The following is an 18,352-nucleotide window of genomic DNA, read 5'->3' on the forward strand; positions in this document are numbered from 1 at the left end:
CTTTTTTTTTTTTTTTTTTTTTGTGCCAGGCAAGCACAAGCAGTGGAACCACTGAGCTAAATCCCTGTCCTCTTTTACCTCTAAAAGTAAAACAAGGAGCTAGTGACCACTCGCTTTGTTATTCATTTAGTCTTTCTTTAGTGCCTGTAATATATATGTTATTCTATACCTTATGGATTTAAAGAGATAAAATGTATCAGGCCTGTCAACTTTAAAAAACTTTTGATCTGAAGGAAAGAAAATTGTCTCTTAATGCTATTTTTTTTCTTTTGGTTTTTCTCATACAGGGTCTCACTATGTAGTTCAGACTGGTCATGAACTCACTGTGTAGCCTAGGCTGACCTCAAACTGCAATCCTCCTGCCTCAGTTTCCACCCCCGGCCTCCTAATGCTAATTTCTGAACAAATTTCCAATTTGTTCAGAAAAACAGAATATTTGTTCAGAAAAAAAAATTTGTTCAGAAAAAATTGGAAAAAAATCTGACTTAATGTAATTGTACCATTTAAGTTAATACTGGGCAAGTGAAATCTTTGCAAATATATGTTCCTTTTTTCTCACTTTCTAAATTGTGTGGCCCGTTTTGTATTTGAATGAATTTTCCAAATAAATATTTTGAAAAATTTAAAAATGATGTTACAAATATTTGCCATTTCATTTCTCCTGTATCTCTTTCCCTTAACCTTTACAGTGGTAAAATAATTTCCCATTATAAAGTTAATAGTAAACTTCCATGTTCATTTGGAGATGATCGCATTTTTCATGTTGCATTTCTAGAATTTTTTTCTGACCTTTTAATCTATGACCAAATACTTTTTTTCTCTCCTTTAGGGCATAACTCTTCTTGCTGTTATGCTTTCAAGCTGTAGTGTGAATCACAAGTTTTAAACAGAAGGTGAGCCTCTGAGGTCAGTGAAAACAGCAGTTGGTATTTCTTTTCAAAAAAAATTTCTTTTGGTACTGGGGATCGAACTTGGGTCCTTTATATTTGGAAGGCAGGTGGCAGTACCACTGAGCTAAACCCCCAGCCCAGTGGTTGGAATTTCTTGATGTTTTCTATTCATTCATTTATTTCCATATTGTTGTTAATTAAAAATATAATTGAAGCTATTTTTCAGGGACTCTGATGTTTTAGTTTTGGAGGTTTTAAAAAGTTGTAGTTAGGAAGTAGGAGAAGGGAAGAAAACACTGAAAAGAGAGATTGGTAAAAAATATATTTGGCTTGAAACTGATACGTAGTTCCATCTGTTGATGACACTTGGGAAATATTGTCTGTTTTGCCATAATCATATAAAGCTCTTTTAATAGACTATCTCAGTGCAACTAGAAAATGAGTACATTTGACTTATAAGTAAATCAGGGTATCAAAGAAACTCCATTTCCCCTAATTCTCAGTGTTCTTTCATTGAGAAATCCAAATCTGCCACTGACAACTGTTTGATATTCAGAGAATGCTTCAAAGACTGAGTTGCAGACTTAAAAATCTGACTAGCAGTAGCCAGCTATCCATTAGTGTGCATGTCTTTACGTCTTTATCTAGCTTTCTTACTTTTTTGTGAATTGGTAATACTAAGGCATGCTTTTGTCTTGTTTTTAGGATAGAGGAAAGGACCAATCTAACAATAATAAACGTTTATTGAATGCTGTATGTTAATCCTGGGGATACAGAAATGAAGAATAAACACCTATCTATACAGGCAGGAGAATTGAAAGTTGAGCTAAATCTGGGCAAGTTAGTGATTTAATGATACTCTGTCTCAAAATTTTAAAGGGCTGAGGATGTAGTTTAGTGTGAAGGCATTAAATTCAGTTAATCCCCATTACTGCTGAAAAAGAAACATACCATGCTTATCATGTGTGCCATTGGCTCAGCAGCAGGGTTATGTATCAGTGTTGCATTAAGTACAGAGGAATTTGACTTGAGGGAGTTTTAAACTTTTCTTTTAAAAAAGTTTTTCAGACTTGTTTACAGAGAAATAGGCTAGTACCCTCTTCCCCTTCTTTTTCATGCTATTTAACATGTTAAAGAAACCAGCTCTGGAAGACTGTCTCACTTTCTGGTTTTGTCTAGTTATTTCTGCTCAGGTTGTTTATCATGTTCCTTTACCCTCGTTGTTTTACATTGGAAGCTCAGTTGGATTCAGCAAAACATTTTTGGTGAGAAGGTTCATTCTGGGAATGTGACACTATCTCATAGATATCACATAATCTGTGGGTATGATATTTTGGAAACCTCTGAATTTCTAATTATCAGCTTCTCTTCTAAGGTTTCCTAAATCAATTGTTAGGTTTGGCAATATGGCTGTTTTCTAACTTGGTTTTACCTTTTTTATGTATTAGTTGCAATTGCAGTGGTACCGTGGGTCATGAACTGAATTCGTTTTATGATTTTGGAAAAGATAGTCATAGTTGTGCTCCCCACCCAATGCAGAGTTGCAAACAACACAGTTTTGCCTAACACTTCTTTTTGTGAATCAATTTGTTCACAAACAAAAGTGTTCACGCACCATAGTGCCACTGTATTTATAAGGAAGAACTTTTCTTCTTTAGCTAGAGCAGTTTAGTTGTTCTTTTAAAGGAGTCATGGTTGGGAGAGAATAAATCACTTTTTTCTTAGGCTCTTCAAAATAAGTGAATTTTTAGATTTATAGCTAAATTGATCAGAACTATAGTTGGCACCAAATTGTGACATTGTTATTGACCACCTAATTATGTATAACCAAGTTTATTTGATTGCTGCTGACCAAAGGACATTTATATGGTACAAAGGAAAAAAAGATATGTTCAAAAGTAGCTCTAAGGAGATGGAAGGGCCTCATCACTTGCCAACCTGAAAATTGTAGTTGCTTTTGGTAACCTATTGACTAGAATTTTAGAGCTCTCATCACATTAATATATCATCATATAATAATTTCTGATACGTGAGTTTGAAAAATTGAAGAAACTACACTGTAATTTTTAAACTGTTTGATTTATTAAAGATAGAAAATCAATATATTTTTAAAGAAAAGATGTGGGATCAAGGAGGACAGCCTTGGCAGCAGTGGCCCTTGAACCAACAACAATGGATGCAGTCATTCCAGCACCAGCAGGATCCAAGTAAGGAAACTGAATTTGGAAGAGGGTGGGGAGTGGAATTTGAGATGGGTAGGAAATAGATGATGGAATTAGAGTTGGTACATCGAATCATTGTAAGGTCTGAATGTAGTCTTTTCGTTAAGTAGCCTTGCCATAGGTAGCTTCTGGAGGAAGTACATTTTTATTTGGAAGACTTTCTCAAAGGATAGAAAACTTCATGAAGATTTTACATTTTTAAAACTTAGAAAAAGTATAAATATTTGTTAAGTGGAGCATACTTCTGTTGTTAATTCTGAGTCTTATAGTTAGATTATATTCACTTGTGTACTGTACTACATTACTTTAAGATTTGTTTTTACTGTGCAGTATTTCGAATATGGACAAATGTAGAAAGAAAGATTAAAGGGTGCTCCCATTTATTACATTAACATTTATTTAACTCATGGACAGTGAGATCAGAGCAGTATTGCTCCGCTTTACTGAGTAATCTGATGCCATTTCTTTTTAAGAATAGTTAGATAGTAAGTCTTTACTATAGTTGAACAAATCCACTTTTGGATATTTGAATTTTACTCATTATATATACGTCATTCATTTGTCAGTTTTCTTAACACAAGAGCTAGGTTTGCTAGGTCACAGTTGCAGATTGGGAACATTTCTATACACATTGCCAAGTTGAACTCCCATCTGTGTTAGGCCAATTTTATATTTCATAAAAGTATGAGACTGTCTTTTTAATCTTTATTAAACTGAAGTGTAAATAAAATTTATCTTGCTCTATTTTATTTATTAATGACTTAGATCTTAAAATGGTAGAGGTGTCTGGAGAGGAAAATGGAAAACCTTCAAAACAGTAGGACAATGACTTTCGAGAAAAGCATGGCTGAAAAGTTAAGAAAACATATTTTGGTTGGAAAGGGATCCTCAAAGAAGGGCAGCCATGATGAGGAGCAGGGATAGGGCCTATACCACTTCAAGCTCTGTAAGCTCAAAAGGTAGTCCTGAAAAGAATATGATTGAGTTTGATTATTTTTATGATGATTTAAAAAGGGACTTTTTAAAAACTCAGTAAACTAAGATGTAGGGAATAAATTATCTTTGAGTTAATATTAGAAATGGGTTCTGTTGTTGCCTGAATATGGATTCTTTTTTTTTCCCCTTAAGTTTTTTGGTATATGTTAGATATACATTATGATCACATTCATCATTGGGAATTTGTAATTATACATGATATATCTTGGTTCTTGTGAAATAGGAAGAAAAGGCTCAAAGGGGAAGGGGCAGTAGGCAGTGGGGTAGGGGAAAGGAAAGTAGAAAAAGAAAAAAAATATAGATTATTTTTTAAGCATCCTTTTAGGGGTAACTAAAAGATGAGTAGCATGCTTGTTTTATATAGAAATACCATTCTTTGAACTCCTACATTCTTTGTTAATTTACATTAGGCCAGATTGACTGGGCTGCATTGGCTCAAGCTTGGATTGCCCAGAGAGAAGCGTCAGGACAGCAAAGCATAGTAGAACAACCACCAGGATTGATGCCAAATGGACAAGATATGCCTACAATGGAATCTGGGCCTAACAATCATGGGAATTTTCAAGGAGATTCAAACTTTAACAGAATGTGGCAACCAGGTTTGTTGTTTATGTTTTCTAAATTTTAGGATGGTTTTAAAATAAAATGAAGATTAATAGTTATTTAATTTGCTTTTTTTATGACTTCTTGAAATTTAATGCTCAGTAAAGAATAGGCAGTCTCGATTTGACCTTGACATTTTGTTGTTAAACTTATTCTGTGCTCAGTTTGCTAGCATTGTGGCACTCAGTTTCTTTTCTTGGTTCTTCATTCCTAGGCTGACAGGGGCTGGGAACACTGGAAACTTCACTTGGCATCTAGGGAAGAGAGCGTTGTTTTTCTCTCTCTTGCAACCTCTGGCCTTTTCAGAAGCAGCACTGGCAGAGTAAAACATGTCTAGCCTCTAGTTAAAGGAAAATTGTGTCCCTATGTGACAAGTCTGTCAAATATACTCTGCTCTTATGATCCACCCACCTTTTTCTACCCTTTTTTCAGATAGTGAAGATCTTTGATAAGTTTTTGTTTGTTTGTTTTTATATCACAATATGATTGTGATTCCTTCATCCTCATCTAGTTTTCTGTGGCTTATGTTACTATTTTTAATATGCACTGGAAGCTATAAAGGAATTTTGCATTTGGGTATGCTGATGATGAAGTCATACTCCCCCTTTCCTATTAATTTTTTTATATATATTACTGTAAGAATGGAAAATACAGGAAGGAACTCCCAAACATCACTTTAAAAGAATGACAGATATTCCAGCCTTGGATACTGTGAGGTAGTTCTTTCTGCAAAGCCAAATTTCCCGAAGTTTGAAGATGTTTTAGATCCCAAAACTCAAGTTTATATGTGACTTACTGTGACATCCCAACCCCCAAACCCATCCCCTTCTACTCTTTGTGACCCTGGCAGTTATTAAACCTCTTGTATGCCTTAGTTTCCTCTCCTAAAATCAGCAAAATTAATACTTGGTTTTTCCCTACCTCACAGGGATGTTGTGAGGATAAATGTGTTCATGGAAGAAAGAACTTATATAAAGTTTTGAGGTATTATTTTTATGGTGTTATTATTGAGCAAAAATAGAAAAATACAACAAAAAGTTGTTTTGGATTTTGTTACATTCTTTAGAAATAATGTTGGGATTTTTTTTGTTGTTGTTTATTTAGGCTGTAAATTACAGTGGCATTAACACCTTTGAATTATTTGTAAGATACTTTAGTTAATTGCTTATTTTTAAGATATATAAGGAATTTGATCAAGAAGTCATAAGTTGTTTTTTAACCTGTTTGTTTTCTGAAAAATACAACTTTCTTGAAATATTGAAATTTGTATTGATGTTATTATAACACCCTGTTGAATGTTTTTATGCCTGAATCCTAAATAGAATGGGGAATGCATCAGCAACCCCCACACCCCCCTCCAGATCAGCCATGGATGCCACCAACACCAGGCCCAGTGGACATTGTTCCTCCTTCCGAAGACAGCAACAGTCAGGACAGTGGGGAATTTGCCCCTGACAACAGGCATATATTTAACCAGAACAATCACAACTTTGGTGGACCACCCGATAATTTTGCAGTGGGGCCAGTGAACCAGTTTGACTATCAGGTGAAAGATATTTTGTTGCTTTAATACCATAGATGTGCACGTAATCCATTCTTTGGAAGTGTCTCATCAAGAATAACTAAGATGCGTGTTTTATTTTTCAGAGTTGTACAGATAAACACATACAGGGTTCCAAAACAATTTAACAATTTTTGAGTATTAAAACCATCAGATTTTTATGTGATTAGGAAAATGGTATAACACGTTCATTAGGAAAATTTTTGGATACAATGAAAAGTGTAAGTGCAAAAGCTATATGATGCTGTATTTCTGATTTCAAAATGATAGATTTAAATGTTAAGTAAAGTTTAGAAAATACACATTAGTTGAATGCATTATCAATAATAGATTAGGGTTAAGACATGAAGAAAACACATGAACATGGGTCATCTTTCTAACTACAAATCCTCCTGCAGAATTATGACTTCTAGTGTTATGTTTTCCATTCTGACATGGCATGTTAATGGAATTGTACATGATTTCTTTTGTAACATCCAGTCCATTTCTAGGGACATAGAACTCTATGGGAAATAGTGGTAAAATGTGGGTCTTTCCTTATCCACTCTGTAAGTATCTAACCTAAAATTACAGAATTGTCATTTTGAAATAACCTGAATGTAATTGTTACTTTATAAACTGTACTGTCAAAATTAAATATTTTGAAATGTCCCATCTATTATTTCACTAATTCTAAGGTAGATTTGATAATATATTCACCTTGGGATAGTAATCCTTTAGTTCATACATATTCACATACTTGTGTACTCACACTTGGAGTATATATATAACAATTCTTGTTTAATTTATAAAGAAATGTAATGATAGGGTGCTTCTACTTACCCTAGTTTTGCTTGGGCAATTGGCCTGAGGAAAGCCTCTGAAAATAGCAAATTTTTACTATAATACTTAAGTAACTTTCTTTGTATATTAATAAATGTATCATGCAAAAATATAAAAACAATTTGAGTTCATTAGAGAGAGGAAATTGCAATCAGCAACCAAAAATTCTTAGCTGGGCATGGTGGCACATGTCTGTAATCCCAGCACTTGGGAAGCTGAGGCCGGAGGATCAAGAGTTTAAAGCCAGCCTGATCTAAAGAGCTGAGACCCTGTCTCAAAGAATGAAAAATAAAAATTCTTTAAGAAAAATATTTATCTGATGCCTTGATGATAATAGGGGTAGTTTATAGATTCACAGTGAAAGAGTTTATTTATATATAATACATATATATTCACATGCAGATGTGTATATGTATGTGTATATATGTATATACATATTTTCACATGCATATAATAATAGTCTATCAGCTGGCTTTTAGAAGGCTCTTTGGACTTCACACAGGCAAAAAAAATCTGTCTTAAGCCTAGAAAGCCTTGGGGCTACAGAAATAACCCGTGCATATTAGAACCATGGGATTCTTGGATTTGCTGCACACATGGATTTCTACTGTCCCAGTTCATAACACACGTGTGTCCCAGAGAGTATATTGTATCAAATTGAAGAAAAATAAAATGCAATACTCTTTCAGCATGGGGCTGCTTTTGGTCCACCGCAAGGTGGATTTCATCCTCCTTATTGGCAACCAGGACCTCCAGGACCTCCAGCGCCTCCCCAGAATCGAAGAGAAAGGCCATCGTCATTCAGGGATCGGCAGCGGTCACCTATTGCCCTTCCTGTGAAGCAGGAGCCTCCTCAAATCGGTAGCTATTTAAGTCTGGTGAATCCTGTTGGCATGATTTATCACTGTAAAAAGGTTGTCTTTTTCCTTAAATTGTTCTAATGCCTCTGATATATTAGAAGTCAGTACTTCTCTTTAAAGCCTAAATGTTCCCTGGGTCTCTCCTGGTTTCAGTTACTCTGACACTGCTGCTAGATTAGTTTTCCTTTTCATAAGTATTTTCTCAGAAAATTTTAATAACAAAGCTAGCTTTCTCCCAGTAGCAGGTTTACGTGTATGTGCTACTTTGTCTAGAAAGTGCCAACTCATCCAGTGGACTAGAAAATTTTGTCTTTTTTATTTTGTTTTTTGGTAGTTGTTTGTTGTTGGTGCTGTTTGGGAGTTAGTTTGTTTGTTTGTTTTGGTGAGACAAGTTCTTACTGTATATTCCAGGCTGGCCTTGAACTCATTGTATGGCCTAGGTAGGCCTCCAGTTCTGTCCTGCCATAGCCTTCCAGGAGCTGGCATTACAGGTGTATGCCACCATGCCCAGTGAAGTCTTTCCTTTTTACATTTTAGGAAAATTCTAACTTACTGCTTTTTAAAAAATCTGCTGAATGTGAGCCAGGGATTTAGCTCAGTGTTTCCACTGCCGCCTTTGCAAGCGCAAGGTCCAGAGTTCAATCCCTGTTACCATCAAAAAAAAAAATCTACTGAATGAATTTAGAGTGAAACAGAATATGGCTTTGAATTAGCCCACATCATGATTTATTGGCTTTTTAACCTTGGGCACATAACTTTATCTATTTGAGTATCCATTTCCTCACCTGCAAAAGACTTAACAATAATAGTGATTTTTGAAGACTTTTGTAAAGATTAAATAATGTGACAGTTGCATGTAGTTTTATTGTGTTCTGGCAGAGTAAGTATTAGCATGTATTCCCTGCTTCTGTCAGAAGGGATGATTTTATTTTATTTATTATTTTTTATTACTATTTTTTGGTACTGGGGATCGAACTTGGGACCTTGTGCTTATGAGGCAAGCAGTGGAAACACTGAGCTAAATCCCCAGTCTCCAGAAGGGATGATTTTACAAAAAAGTACAGTGTTAAATGAGTATTGTCTGTGTTTTTGTTTTTATTCAAAAAGTTTGGAGAGAATCAGGAATAAGGAACTGATTTTTTTCCTGTATGGAATAGATGCAGTAAAACGCAGGACGCTTCCAGCTTGGATTCGTGAAGGTCTTGAAAAAATGGAACGTGAAAAGCAAAAGAAATTAGAGAAAGAGAGGATGGAACAACAACGTTCACAATTATCTAAAAAAGAAAAGAAGGCCACAGAAGATGCTGAAGGAGGTGATGGCCCTCGTTTACCTCAGAGAAGTAAATTTGTAAGTAGAATCTTCTGTTATGAAACTCTGTGAAGTTTATTGAAATAGACATTTTAGCCTACGGAAGAATAATATTCCTGAGTTAACTTGCAGTAAGTGTATTGGGGCTTATGGGTTTTTTTTTTTTTTTTGTACTGGGGTTCGAACTCGGGACCTTGTGCTTATGAGGCAGGTGGTGGAACTACTGAGCTAAATCCCCGGCCCTGGGGCTTATGTTTTTATGTGTGTGTTGAGGGTGGGCATCCTATTCTGTGAGATTCTGCATAGGTGTTACCTTTATAGACAAATTTGTATTCTTTTCTTTGATGAAACTGGCTCCCTCACAGTGGATTATATAAAGCAAGACTATATTACATGATAATAGAGAAATAAAGATGACTTTTTGAATATTTGAATGTATACTTAACACCTGAGGATGTAATAATTTTTGCCATGAGCAATAAAGTCAGTGTTTTAAGTGTTTAAATCTTTATTCGTCTGTTAGGTGGCATGAGTGGTTTAGGAGTTTCTTTACTCCTCAGTAATGGGCTTCCATCGGGTACAGCAGCTACATCAGGGGTCAGAATGCAGCGTAGGAGGGAAGTAGATGTTCCTCTCAAGGCCATTTCCTTACGATCGCTGAGTGACTGGAGGACGCTTGTTTGACTAATGAAAGGTCCTGTTTTTAGGCTGTTATGTCCGTACTGAAATCTAAAACCATACAAAGACAGAATTATTTGCTCAGTCTAAGGTAGATCTTACTTTTTTAGTCTGTCCATTGTGTAACTAGAAAGAACTAAGTTCCAGGGCAATCTCAGATCTTGGAACTGACCAGAGATTTTTCATACTGTGTGACATGGTTTTAGGTAAGTAGCTGTAAAAGTTACACTGAATAATGCGTCTGTTCTCTTTTTCCAAAGTTCTACAAACCACTTGTTTCAGGACCATTATGTATAATAGCTATGTTAATTAAATCTCTCTCTGGGTTTGATGTTTTTTCTGGTTATTTATAAAATAAAGTCAAAATTGACTAAGGAGAAGAGGAGAATAGGAAAAAAAATTGATTTTCATAAGTCCTTTCTGTAATCTCACATTTCTTCCCAGGTTATACTTTAAATTATCAAATAAAATCTGTAATAAAGAAATGTAATGTAGAGGGGCTAGAAGTATAGCTCAGTGGTAGAGCATGTGGTTAGTATCTATGAGTCCCTGTCCCTGGATTCAATTCCTAGCACCAAAAAATACTTTGTAAGCTATAATATCTACTATTTGTTTCTTAAGTCGCTTTTGAAAAGTTAAAAATCTGAGGGGTAAAAAAAGAAAAGCGAAGACAAAGATGTCATTCCATGCTGCCATGAAGTCCTTTTATTCTTGACTACATAATAAAGCTGTATTCAGTTAGCACAGCCTTGGGCCAGGGATTTAGCTCAGTGGTTCCGCCGCCTGCCTCGCAGGCACAAGGACCTGAGTTTGATCCCTGACCCCCCCCCCAAAAAAAACCCAGCATCCTTAAAAGTAGAAATTACTATAAAATGGAGAGCATATTAGATTTGAAATAAATGTAATTTTATCAGCAGCTGCACTTTTTTTGTTGGCGTTTTGTTTTTGGTACTGGCAGTTGAACTTGGGACCTTGCTTGCTTTTGCAAAGTAGGCGGCGGCACTACTGAGCCAAATACCCGGCCCAGCAATTTCACTTTTATGTTTTTGTTTTGTCAACTTTAATTTGAGGTTTTAAAATTTTGAAATTCAGGTAGGGATTTTATATTCCAAGCATTAATTTGAGCTATCGTACCATTTTTACAGGATAGTGATGAAGAAGATGAAGATCCTGAAAACATTGAGGCTGCAAGCAGTGGAAAAGTCACCAGAAGTCCATCTCCAGTTCCTCAAGAAGATCAGAGTGAACCAGAGATGACTGAAGAAGAGAAAGAGTATCAAATGGTAGGATGAGAAATTTCTGTCATAGGCAGTAATATTGTTTGTTTATTTGTTTGTTTGAGACAGGTTCTCTCTATGTAGGTCAGACTGGGCTTGAACTCACTATGTAGCCCAGACTGGCCTCCAACTCAAAGAGATTTTCCTACCTCAGCCTCCTGAGTGCTAGGTTTACAGGCATGTGACATTATACCTGGTGGGTGGTTGTGATTTTTAAAACTATTGATTATCTAAAACATTTAAACTGAGAAATTTGAAACAAATATTTTTATTCACATGTAGATTTGTTAGGCAAAGTATGTCTGTATGAAATTCAGATAGTGTTTCCAGCAGCATCTTCCCCCAGAAAAATTACTTAATATTTAATACAAGATCTCAGCCTGTGAATAATTATTAAGGCCATTTCTTTTTTTTTTTTTCTTTTTTGTGGTACTGGGGATCAAACTCATGACTTTGTGCTTGTGAGGCATGTGCAGTACCACTGAGCTAAGTAAGCCCATTTCTTAACACCAGTGATGGAATTAAAGTTTTACTATATAAGGCCCAAGAGAACTTACTGATCTATTTTTAAATTTTTATTTTAAAATGAAAATACTGAGAAAGATTAAAAGAATTTAAAAATACAGTGGTACCTCAGTTCATGAACTTGATTCTCTCCATGGTTCTGGTCTGCAAACTGAATTGGATGAGAACTGAATCAGATTTTCCCATAAGGTCAACATTGAACCTGATACCTTGGTCATGAACTTGATTCTTTTCACCAAAATCAAGTTGAAAACCGAGTTGGAGGAGAACCAAATCAAACTCAGTGGTTAGGTTCAGTGTTGTCCTTATGCGGAGGTTTGATTTGGTTCTCATCCAGTTGGGTTTACAGCTAGAATAATGGAGAGAACTGAGTGAGCTATCACTGTGCCACTGTAAACTTAGGAAGCGCGAACACTGAACACAGTTAAAAATATCTTTTTAATTATAAGTTTTCTTAAAGTGCTTATTATCTGTAAAGTATATTTTTATTTCATGAAATTAGGAATGTAATGTTATATGTTTTCCATATTGAAAGACCAGTGATCTTTAGATACTGATTCTGTGTACCTCATTTTAATAGATGAGCAGTTGGCACAGAGAAGCTAAAGGCCGAGGTAGGAGTCTGCATTTCACACAGTTGCTCATAGCCAAGCCAGAGGAATCCAGCTCTTATTTCAAATCTAATATACTCTCCATTTTATAGTAACTTCTACTTTTAAGGATGCTGTTTTTTTTTGTGGGGGGGGCAGTATCGGGAATCAAACTTGGGTCCTTGTGCCTGCGAGGCAGGTGGCGGAACCACTGATCTAAACCGCCCAAGGATGCGGTTACTGATTACAGCTTTATTACGTAGTCAAGAGTGAAAGGACTTCCTGGCAGAATGGAATAACATCTTTGTCCTTACTTTTCTTGTTTTTTTCACCCTTCAGATTTTTAACTTTTCAAAAATGACTTAAATATGAGATATTACAGCTTACAAATATTAAGTGAAAAGCTACTTATATCTACAGAATTTTTTTATTAAAGACATTTTTACATTTTGGTCTAAAATAAAAATTTAGTGTTTTCATGGGCAGATTTTTTTTTTCTTTGAGCCCTGATTTTGAATTTTTTTCAGATTTTGAAGTTTTAGAATAATTTTTAAGATACTCTTCCTTTGGCTGATTCTGATTTCAGAATGTTTTATAAGATGGCTTTGCATTAAACTATATGAGTAACTAAATTAGTAGTTAAATCAGAAACTATGTAAAACATTTCTTTTTAGATGTTGCTGACAAAAATGCTTCTGACTGAAATTCTTCTGGATGTCACAGATGAAGAAATTTACTACATAGCCAAAGACACACATAGGAAAGCCACGAAAGGTACACTGTGGGTGTTTTGCTTTTCTGGGGGAATTTTGGTTTTGATGACTATTTTGGACTTTTTTTGTTGTCCTCTGAATTACTATCAGTTATTAAACATTCTCTTCTTGCATGTTTAACTCTTTAGAAAAGATTAGATTTGTAGACACTATTAAAACAACACAGATACTTTTATCTGAACTATGTGAGAGAACAGATTAGCAATCTTGGTATTGTATTGTAGAAAATTCCTGATGTTGAATTTATTTCACCAGATTTTTTTTTTTTTTTTTTTTTTTTAATATGTGCCATGGTATTGGTAATGGTTTTGGGCTGGGGATGTAGCTCAATGGCACAGCGCCTGCCTGGTATTGGTATTGGTTTCTGACTTCTACTACAGTTTATTTGACAGTGAATTTTGAATTTTGATTTTTCAGAATTTTCAGTCAAAATTTTTACAGAAGCAAGTAATACCCAGCCTTCCCGCGTGATTGTGATTGTAGTAACACTTTAAAAACATTGAAACAAAAAATAATGTGCCATATCTCAGAAGGAGAAATACAGATATACTAGTCAACATTTTTCCTCATTATAATAACAATTTCAGCTCACATCATGATTGATTTCAAAGCCAGACATGACACTGGTTTAAAATGAATGTTATGTTTTTAATGTTTCTTCTCTCCCCCAAAAAGCAGCAATAGTAGTAGATTTAACAATGCCCCGTAGAATCTCATGACTATGAAATCGTGGCTATTTGTGTTAACATGTTGTTCCTGTTGTTGATGTGATACAAAGCTCCTGCAAAACAGCTGGCACAGTCCAGTGCACTGGCTTCCCTCACTGGACTCGGTAAGTGTTTCCTTACTTCTGAGAGGGCCTAAAGGGAAAGTCACACTTACCTTGTCTTTCTACATGCTCTGTTTTGAAATTGCACTATTCCTATTCAGTTTATAAAAACCTAGGTCACAAGGTATATCAGTGTCTGCAAGGTTTACATTTTTTAATGCATTCACAGTGGCATTATTGTAAATGTGATGGCTAATTCATAGGTTATTGGGGCAAGTTGAATGGAGGATTTCTTCATCAATTGCTCTAATATGTATATTTTATATATAAAAATTTTCATATATATGAATATATAATTTGTACTTGATCTTAAGCAAAAAGCCAAGAAGCAATAGTTTGTACTAATAGGTCATAATTTAGCCATGACAGTATCTAACCTCACTTTCAGAATTACTGCATACATGCTCTAGGAATTGACTTATCCACTAATGGTTTTAATGACTTTTATATGAATTGTGTTGTAGCAAGTCAAATTTTAACAAAGAGGAGAGAGTTTTATCTTAGTGTAACAGTAGTGATGTATTCATAGTTTGCTATTTGCATGATATATTATCAAGGCTCTAAAGCTTGAATTTGCCTTTTCCCCATCTTCACCCATATTAATTTTTGTGAGGAACAAGATTGTGGGTAGAGTGAAAATTGCCCGTGTGGTTTTTTTATGATTACCACTTAGATCACTTCGGGGTGGGGAGTAGTTTCATTATAATAACAATTCGGTACCAATGAGCTACTCTGATCACTTATTGGTGAGAAATATATGAAATATTCCAGAAATGATAATGTAGTAGGTAACTATTGTCTGAGGATTATTTGAACTCTAAGTATTTAAAAGTATACTTCTCCTCACCCTGAACATACATTCTTTCAGGAAAAGGCAATGAAAAAAGAAATGAGCTTTCTTCTCAGACCTTAAAAAGTTTTTAATAGGCTGTACAGTATTTTCATATAATAGACTGAGCTTTATGCACACAGGTGGATTGGGTGGTTATGGATCAGGAGACAGTGAAGATGAGCGGAGTGACAGAGGCTCTGAGTCATCTGACACTGACGATGAAGAATTACGGCACCGAATCCGGCAAAAACAGGAAGCTTTTTGGAGAAAAGAAAAAGAACAGCAGCTACTACATGATAAACAGATGGAAGGTATTTGTTTTAGACTGTTTGTTTTAGAAGCCATTCATTCTGGAAGCTATAAACCCAGCTATTTAATAGGTTATTTTGATTTCTTACAAGGATTGTTGAAGTGAAAAAGGACTTTTGAAATGAAGGAAATATGTTTGTATGACAATTGAAAAGTAGCTAGAATAATTAAAGGCTACAAGTTTTTCATTTAGTATACTTCACACGGGTACAGTATTTGTTGTGGGGCTTTTTTTTTTCTTTTTTTTTTGGTGCTGGGAATCAAACTCAGGACCTTGCATTTGTGAGGCAGGTGGTGGAACCACTGAGCCAAATCCCCGACCTCAGTATTTGTTTAATAGAAATGAAAGAATACTTAAAATTTCTGTTTTTTGCAAATCTTATTTGGCAGCTTCAAATGTAATTAAGAGTTAATAGTTAAATTTTTCATTTTTACCTTTCAGTTGTTATAATTGAATAAAAGGGAAACTTTCTGCCTATGCATCTCTGTATTTTGATACTCTTGCTTCACTATACAATATGGTAGCTAATTCCACAAAGTTGTCGAGTACTTGAAATGTTGCTAGCCGACATTGAAATCTGCTGTAGGTATAAAATACACACTAGATTTTGAACATGGTATGCAAAAAAAAAAAAAAAACAAACAAACAGTATTTTCTGAAATGATTGCATTTTAAAATGCTAATTTTTGACATATTGAATGAATTACACCTCATTCTTTTTGCCTGACTAATGTGTCCATTAGAAAATCTTGAATTGTATGATTTGTTACCCTAATTCTGTGCCCTAATTGTTACAATCTAGTAGCTTAAAATTTCATAGTATAGGAGATTTTAATTTTACATTCATTTTGTGTGTGTGTGTTTTTCTCTTTCAGAAGAAAAGCAACAGTCAGAAAGGGTTACAAAAGAGATGAATGAATTTATCCACAAAGAGCAAAATAGTTTATCACTTCTAGAAGCAAGAGAAGCAGATGGTGATGTGGTTAATGAAAAGAAAAGAACTCCAAATGAAATAACATCCATTTTAGAACCCAAAAAAGACCATAAAGAAAAAGAGAAACAAGGGAGGAGTAGATCAGGAAGTTCTAGTAGTAGTTCCAGTAGCAATAGCAGAACTAGTAGTACTAGCAGTACTGTCTCTAGTTCTTCTTACAGTTCTAGCTCAGGTAGTAGCCACACTTCTTCTCGATCTTCTTCTCCTAAAAGAAAAAAGAGACATAGTAGGAGTAGATCTCCAACAATTAAAGGTAGACGCAGCAGAAGTAGAAGCTACTCTCGCAGAATTAAAATAGAGAGTAGTAGGGCTAGGGTGAAAATTAGGGACAGGAGGAGATCTAATAGAAATAGCATTGAAAGAGAAAGACGACGAAATCGGAGTCCTTCCCGAGAGAGACGTAGAAGTAGAAGTCGCTCAAGGGATAGACGAACCAATCGTTCCAGTCGCAGTAGGAGTCGAGATAGGCGTAAAATTGAGGATCAACGTGGAAATCTTAGTGGGAGCAGTCATAAGCATAAAGGTGAGGCTAAAGAACAAGAGAGGAAAAAGGAGAGGAGTCGAAGTATAGATAAAGACAGGAAAAAGAAAGACAAAGAGAAAGAGCGTGAACAGGATAAAAGAAGAGAGAAACAAAAAAGGGAAGAAAAAGATTTCAAGTTCAGTAGTCAGGATGATAGATTAAAGAGGAAAAGAGAAAGTGAAAGAACATTCTCTAGGAGTGGTTCTATATCTGTTAAAATCATAAGACATGATTCTAGACAAGATAGTAAGAAAAGCACTACCAAAGATAGTAAAAAGCATTCAGGCACTGATTCTAGTGGAAGGAGCAGTTCTGAATCTCCAGGAAGTAGCAAAGAAAAGAAGGCTAAGAAGCCTAAACATAGTCGATCGCGATCCATGGAGAAATCTCAAAGGTCTGGTAAGAAGGCAAGCCGCAAACACAAGTCTAAGTCCCGATCAAGGTAGTATACTTTTTAAAGTATTTTGTCTGATTTTTTAAAAAAACAATTTGAATTTATTCAAAGTTGAAAGTGTCCTTTCTCTCTCTCTTTAATAAAGTCAGTTTGGTACTTGATAAATGATCATAGTTTAAATAATGTTAGAAATCCTGTATAATAGTATTTATTTAAAATTGCAGATTATTAGTTTAAAATACATTTTTATTTTTAAATTTTGTCTTTTCCCTTTTTTTGCAGATCAACAACCCCTCCCCGTCGTAAGCGCTGAGGAATGATGTGGCAAGAATGCCATGATGTTTTTAAAAAATTCCATGAGTTTTAAGGGCTTGTCTCATTATAGAGGCACATTGTGGCTGTGTAGGTGAAACCAGAATCTTTTTTTTTTTTATAATCTGTAAATAGGTGTACTTTTTCCAAATGCTGCTCCAAGTTACTTCATAGGATTTCTTTGTATTACATTTTTTTTAAAAAACAGTGCATAATAAGACTATAAACATGCCATTCTCTTTCAGCTGTAATGTTCTTAAACTTATTCTTGAATGTACTGTGATGTCAATAAAGCTCTTTAGTTCATTTTTGTTAAACTCTTGCACCTTAATTTTATAATTTTAATCTAAGGAACATACTTTTCTAAAAAGGCAGCTGGAATTTTGTATAACAGATTTTAAAGGTACTTCCTTCCACCTCCGCCAAAGAAAAAATGGTTTTAATTTAAAAGTTTGTCAAAGTTTGTAAATTGTACCCGTGGACTTTTGTCAGATTCCGACTTACAGGGTGTGGAAGAGGGCCAGAAATAGACCTTTTATTTTCACTTGGAAGCATTTGATTAACCTTTGAAACTTTTATTATTTTGGGGGATTTTCAAGTAAATACATATTCGCTGTATGTATAAGATATGATTCACACTTGTAAAATGAAATTGCTGGAATCAATCAAGCCAGTGCATCAGTATAGTTATTTGTAATGAACAGTTGTGTTTGACACTAACAGTAAAGTCTGGGAACTATATTTTACACCCAGTTTATTTCACCCATTTCTGTTTTAGAGGTATAACACCTTGAGTTACTATAGAAATAGGACTTAAAATTTCAGTATATTTATATTTTTAAAAATATAATGTGACCTCAACCCAGTGGAGGACTGCTGTATTATGCAGGTGTGTGTCAATAACTTAACATTAGAATGATCTGATTTTGTCATTTTCTAAAAATTATGATCATTGGGTGGTCCAGTTTGAAGCAGTCACACATTATGAGTAGAATGGGGCTCTTGAGGCATTTTTAATTAACTCAACTGCTATCAGGGTCCTTTTTTTTTTT

At 34.9% G+C, this 18,352-nt stretch overlaps 2 protein-coding genes across 10 annotated transcripts in view; both read left to right on the forward strand.

Moving 5' to 3' along the window:
* Positions 1-17,334, forward strand: part of Pnisr (PNN interacting serine and arginine rich protein) — a 25,803-nt gene extending 8,469 nt beyond the window's left edge. Inside the window, exons 2-13 of one of the 9 annotated variants that reach the window (XM_019209465.2) lie at positions 830-906; positions 3,005-3,097; positions 4,519-4,707; positions 6,034-6,257; positions 7,784-7,955; positions 9,112-9,302; positions 11,087-11,224; positions 13,008-13,107; positions 13,885-13,938; positions 14,908-15,078; positions 15,953-17,036; positions 17,271-17,334. In XM_019209465.2, the coding sequence (XP_019065010.1) occupies positions 3,010-3,097; positions 4,519-4,707; positions 6,034-6,257; positions 7,784-7,955; positions 9,112-9,302; positions 11,087-11,224; positions 13,008-13,107; positions 13,885-13,938; positions 14,908-15,078; positions 15,953-17,036; positions 17,271-17,301 (2,442 nt within the window). In that variant the 5' untranslated portion in view covers positions 830-906; positions 3,005-3,009 and the 3' untranslated portion in view covers positions 17,302-17,334. Of the gene's footprint in view, positions 1-829; positions 907-2,979; positions 3,098-4,518; positions 4,708-4,925; positions 5,696-6,033; positions 6,258-7,783; positions 7,956-9,111; positions 9,303-11,086; positions 11,225-13,007; positions 13,108-13,884; positions 13,939-14,907; positions 15,079-15,952; positions 17,037-17,270 lie in introns of those variants that run through there. The other 8 variants (XM_010637375.3, XM_019209466.2, XM_010637376.3 and 5 more) reach the window with 8 other exon arrangements.
* Positions 17,307-18,352, forward strand: part of Coq3 (coenzyme Q3, methyltransferase) — a 35,298-nt gene continuing 34,252 nt past the window's right edge. Inside the window, exon 1 of the mRNA XM_010637379.3 lies at positions 17,307-17,390. Within this exon, the coding sequence (XP_010635681.1) occupies positions 17,324-17,390 (67 nt within the window). The 5' untranslated portion in view covers positions 17,307-17,323. The remainder of the gene's footprint in view (positions 17,391-18,352) is intronic.

Source organism: Fukomys damarensis, unplaced genomic scaffold (assembly GCF_012274545.1).
Source record: "Fukomys damarensis isolate Sample0158 unplaced genomic scaffold, DMR_v1.0_HiC HiC_scaffold_14, whole genome shotgun sequence".
Lineage (NCBI taxonomy): Eukaryota > Metazoa > Chordata > Mammalia > Rodentia > Bathyergidae > Fukomys > Fukomys damarensis.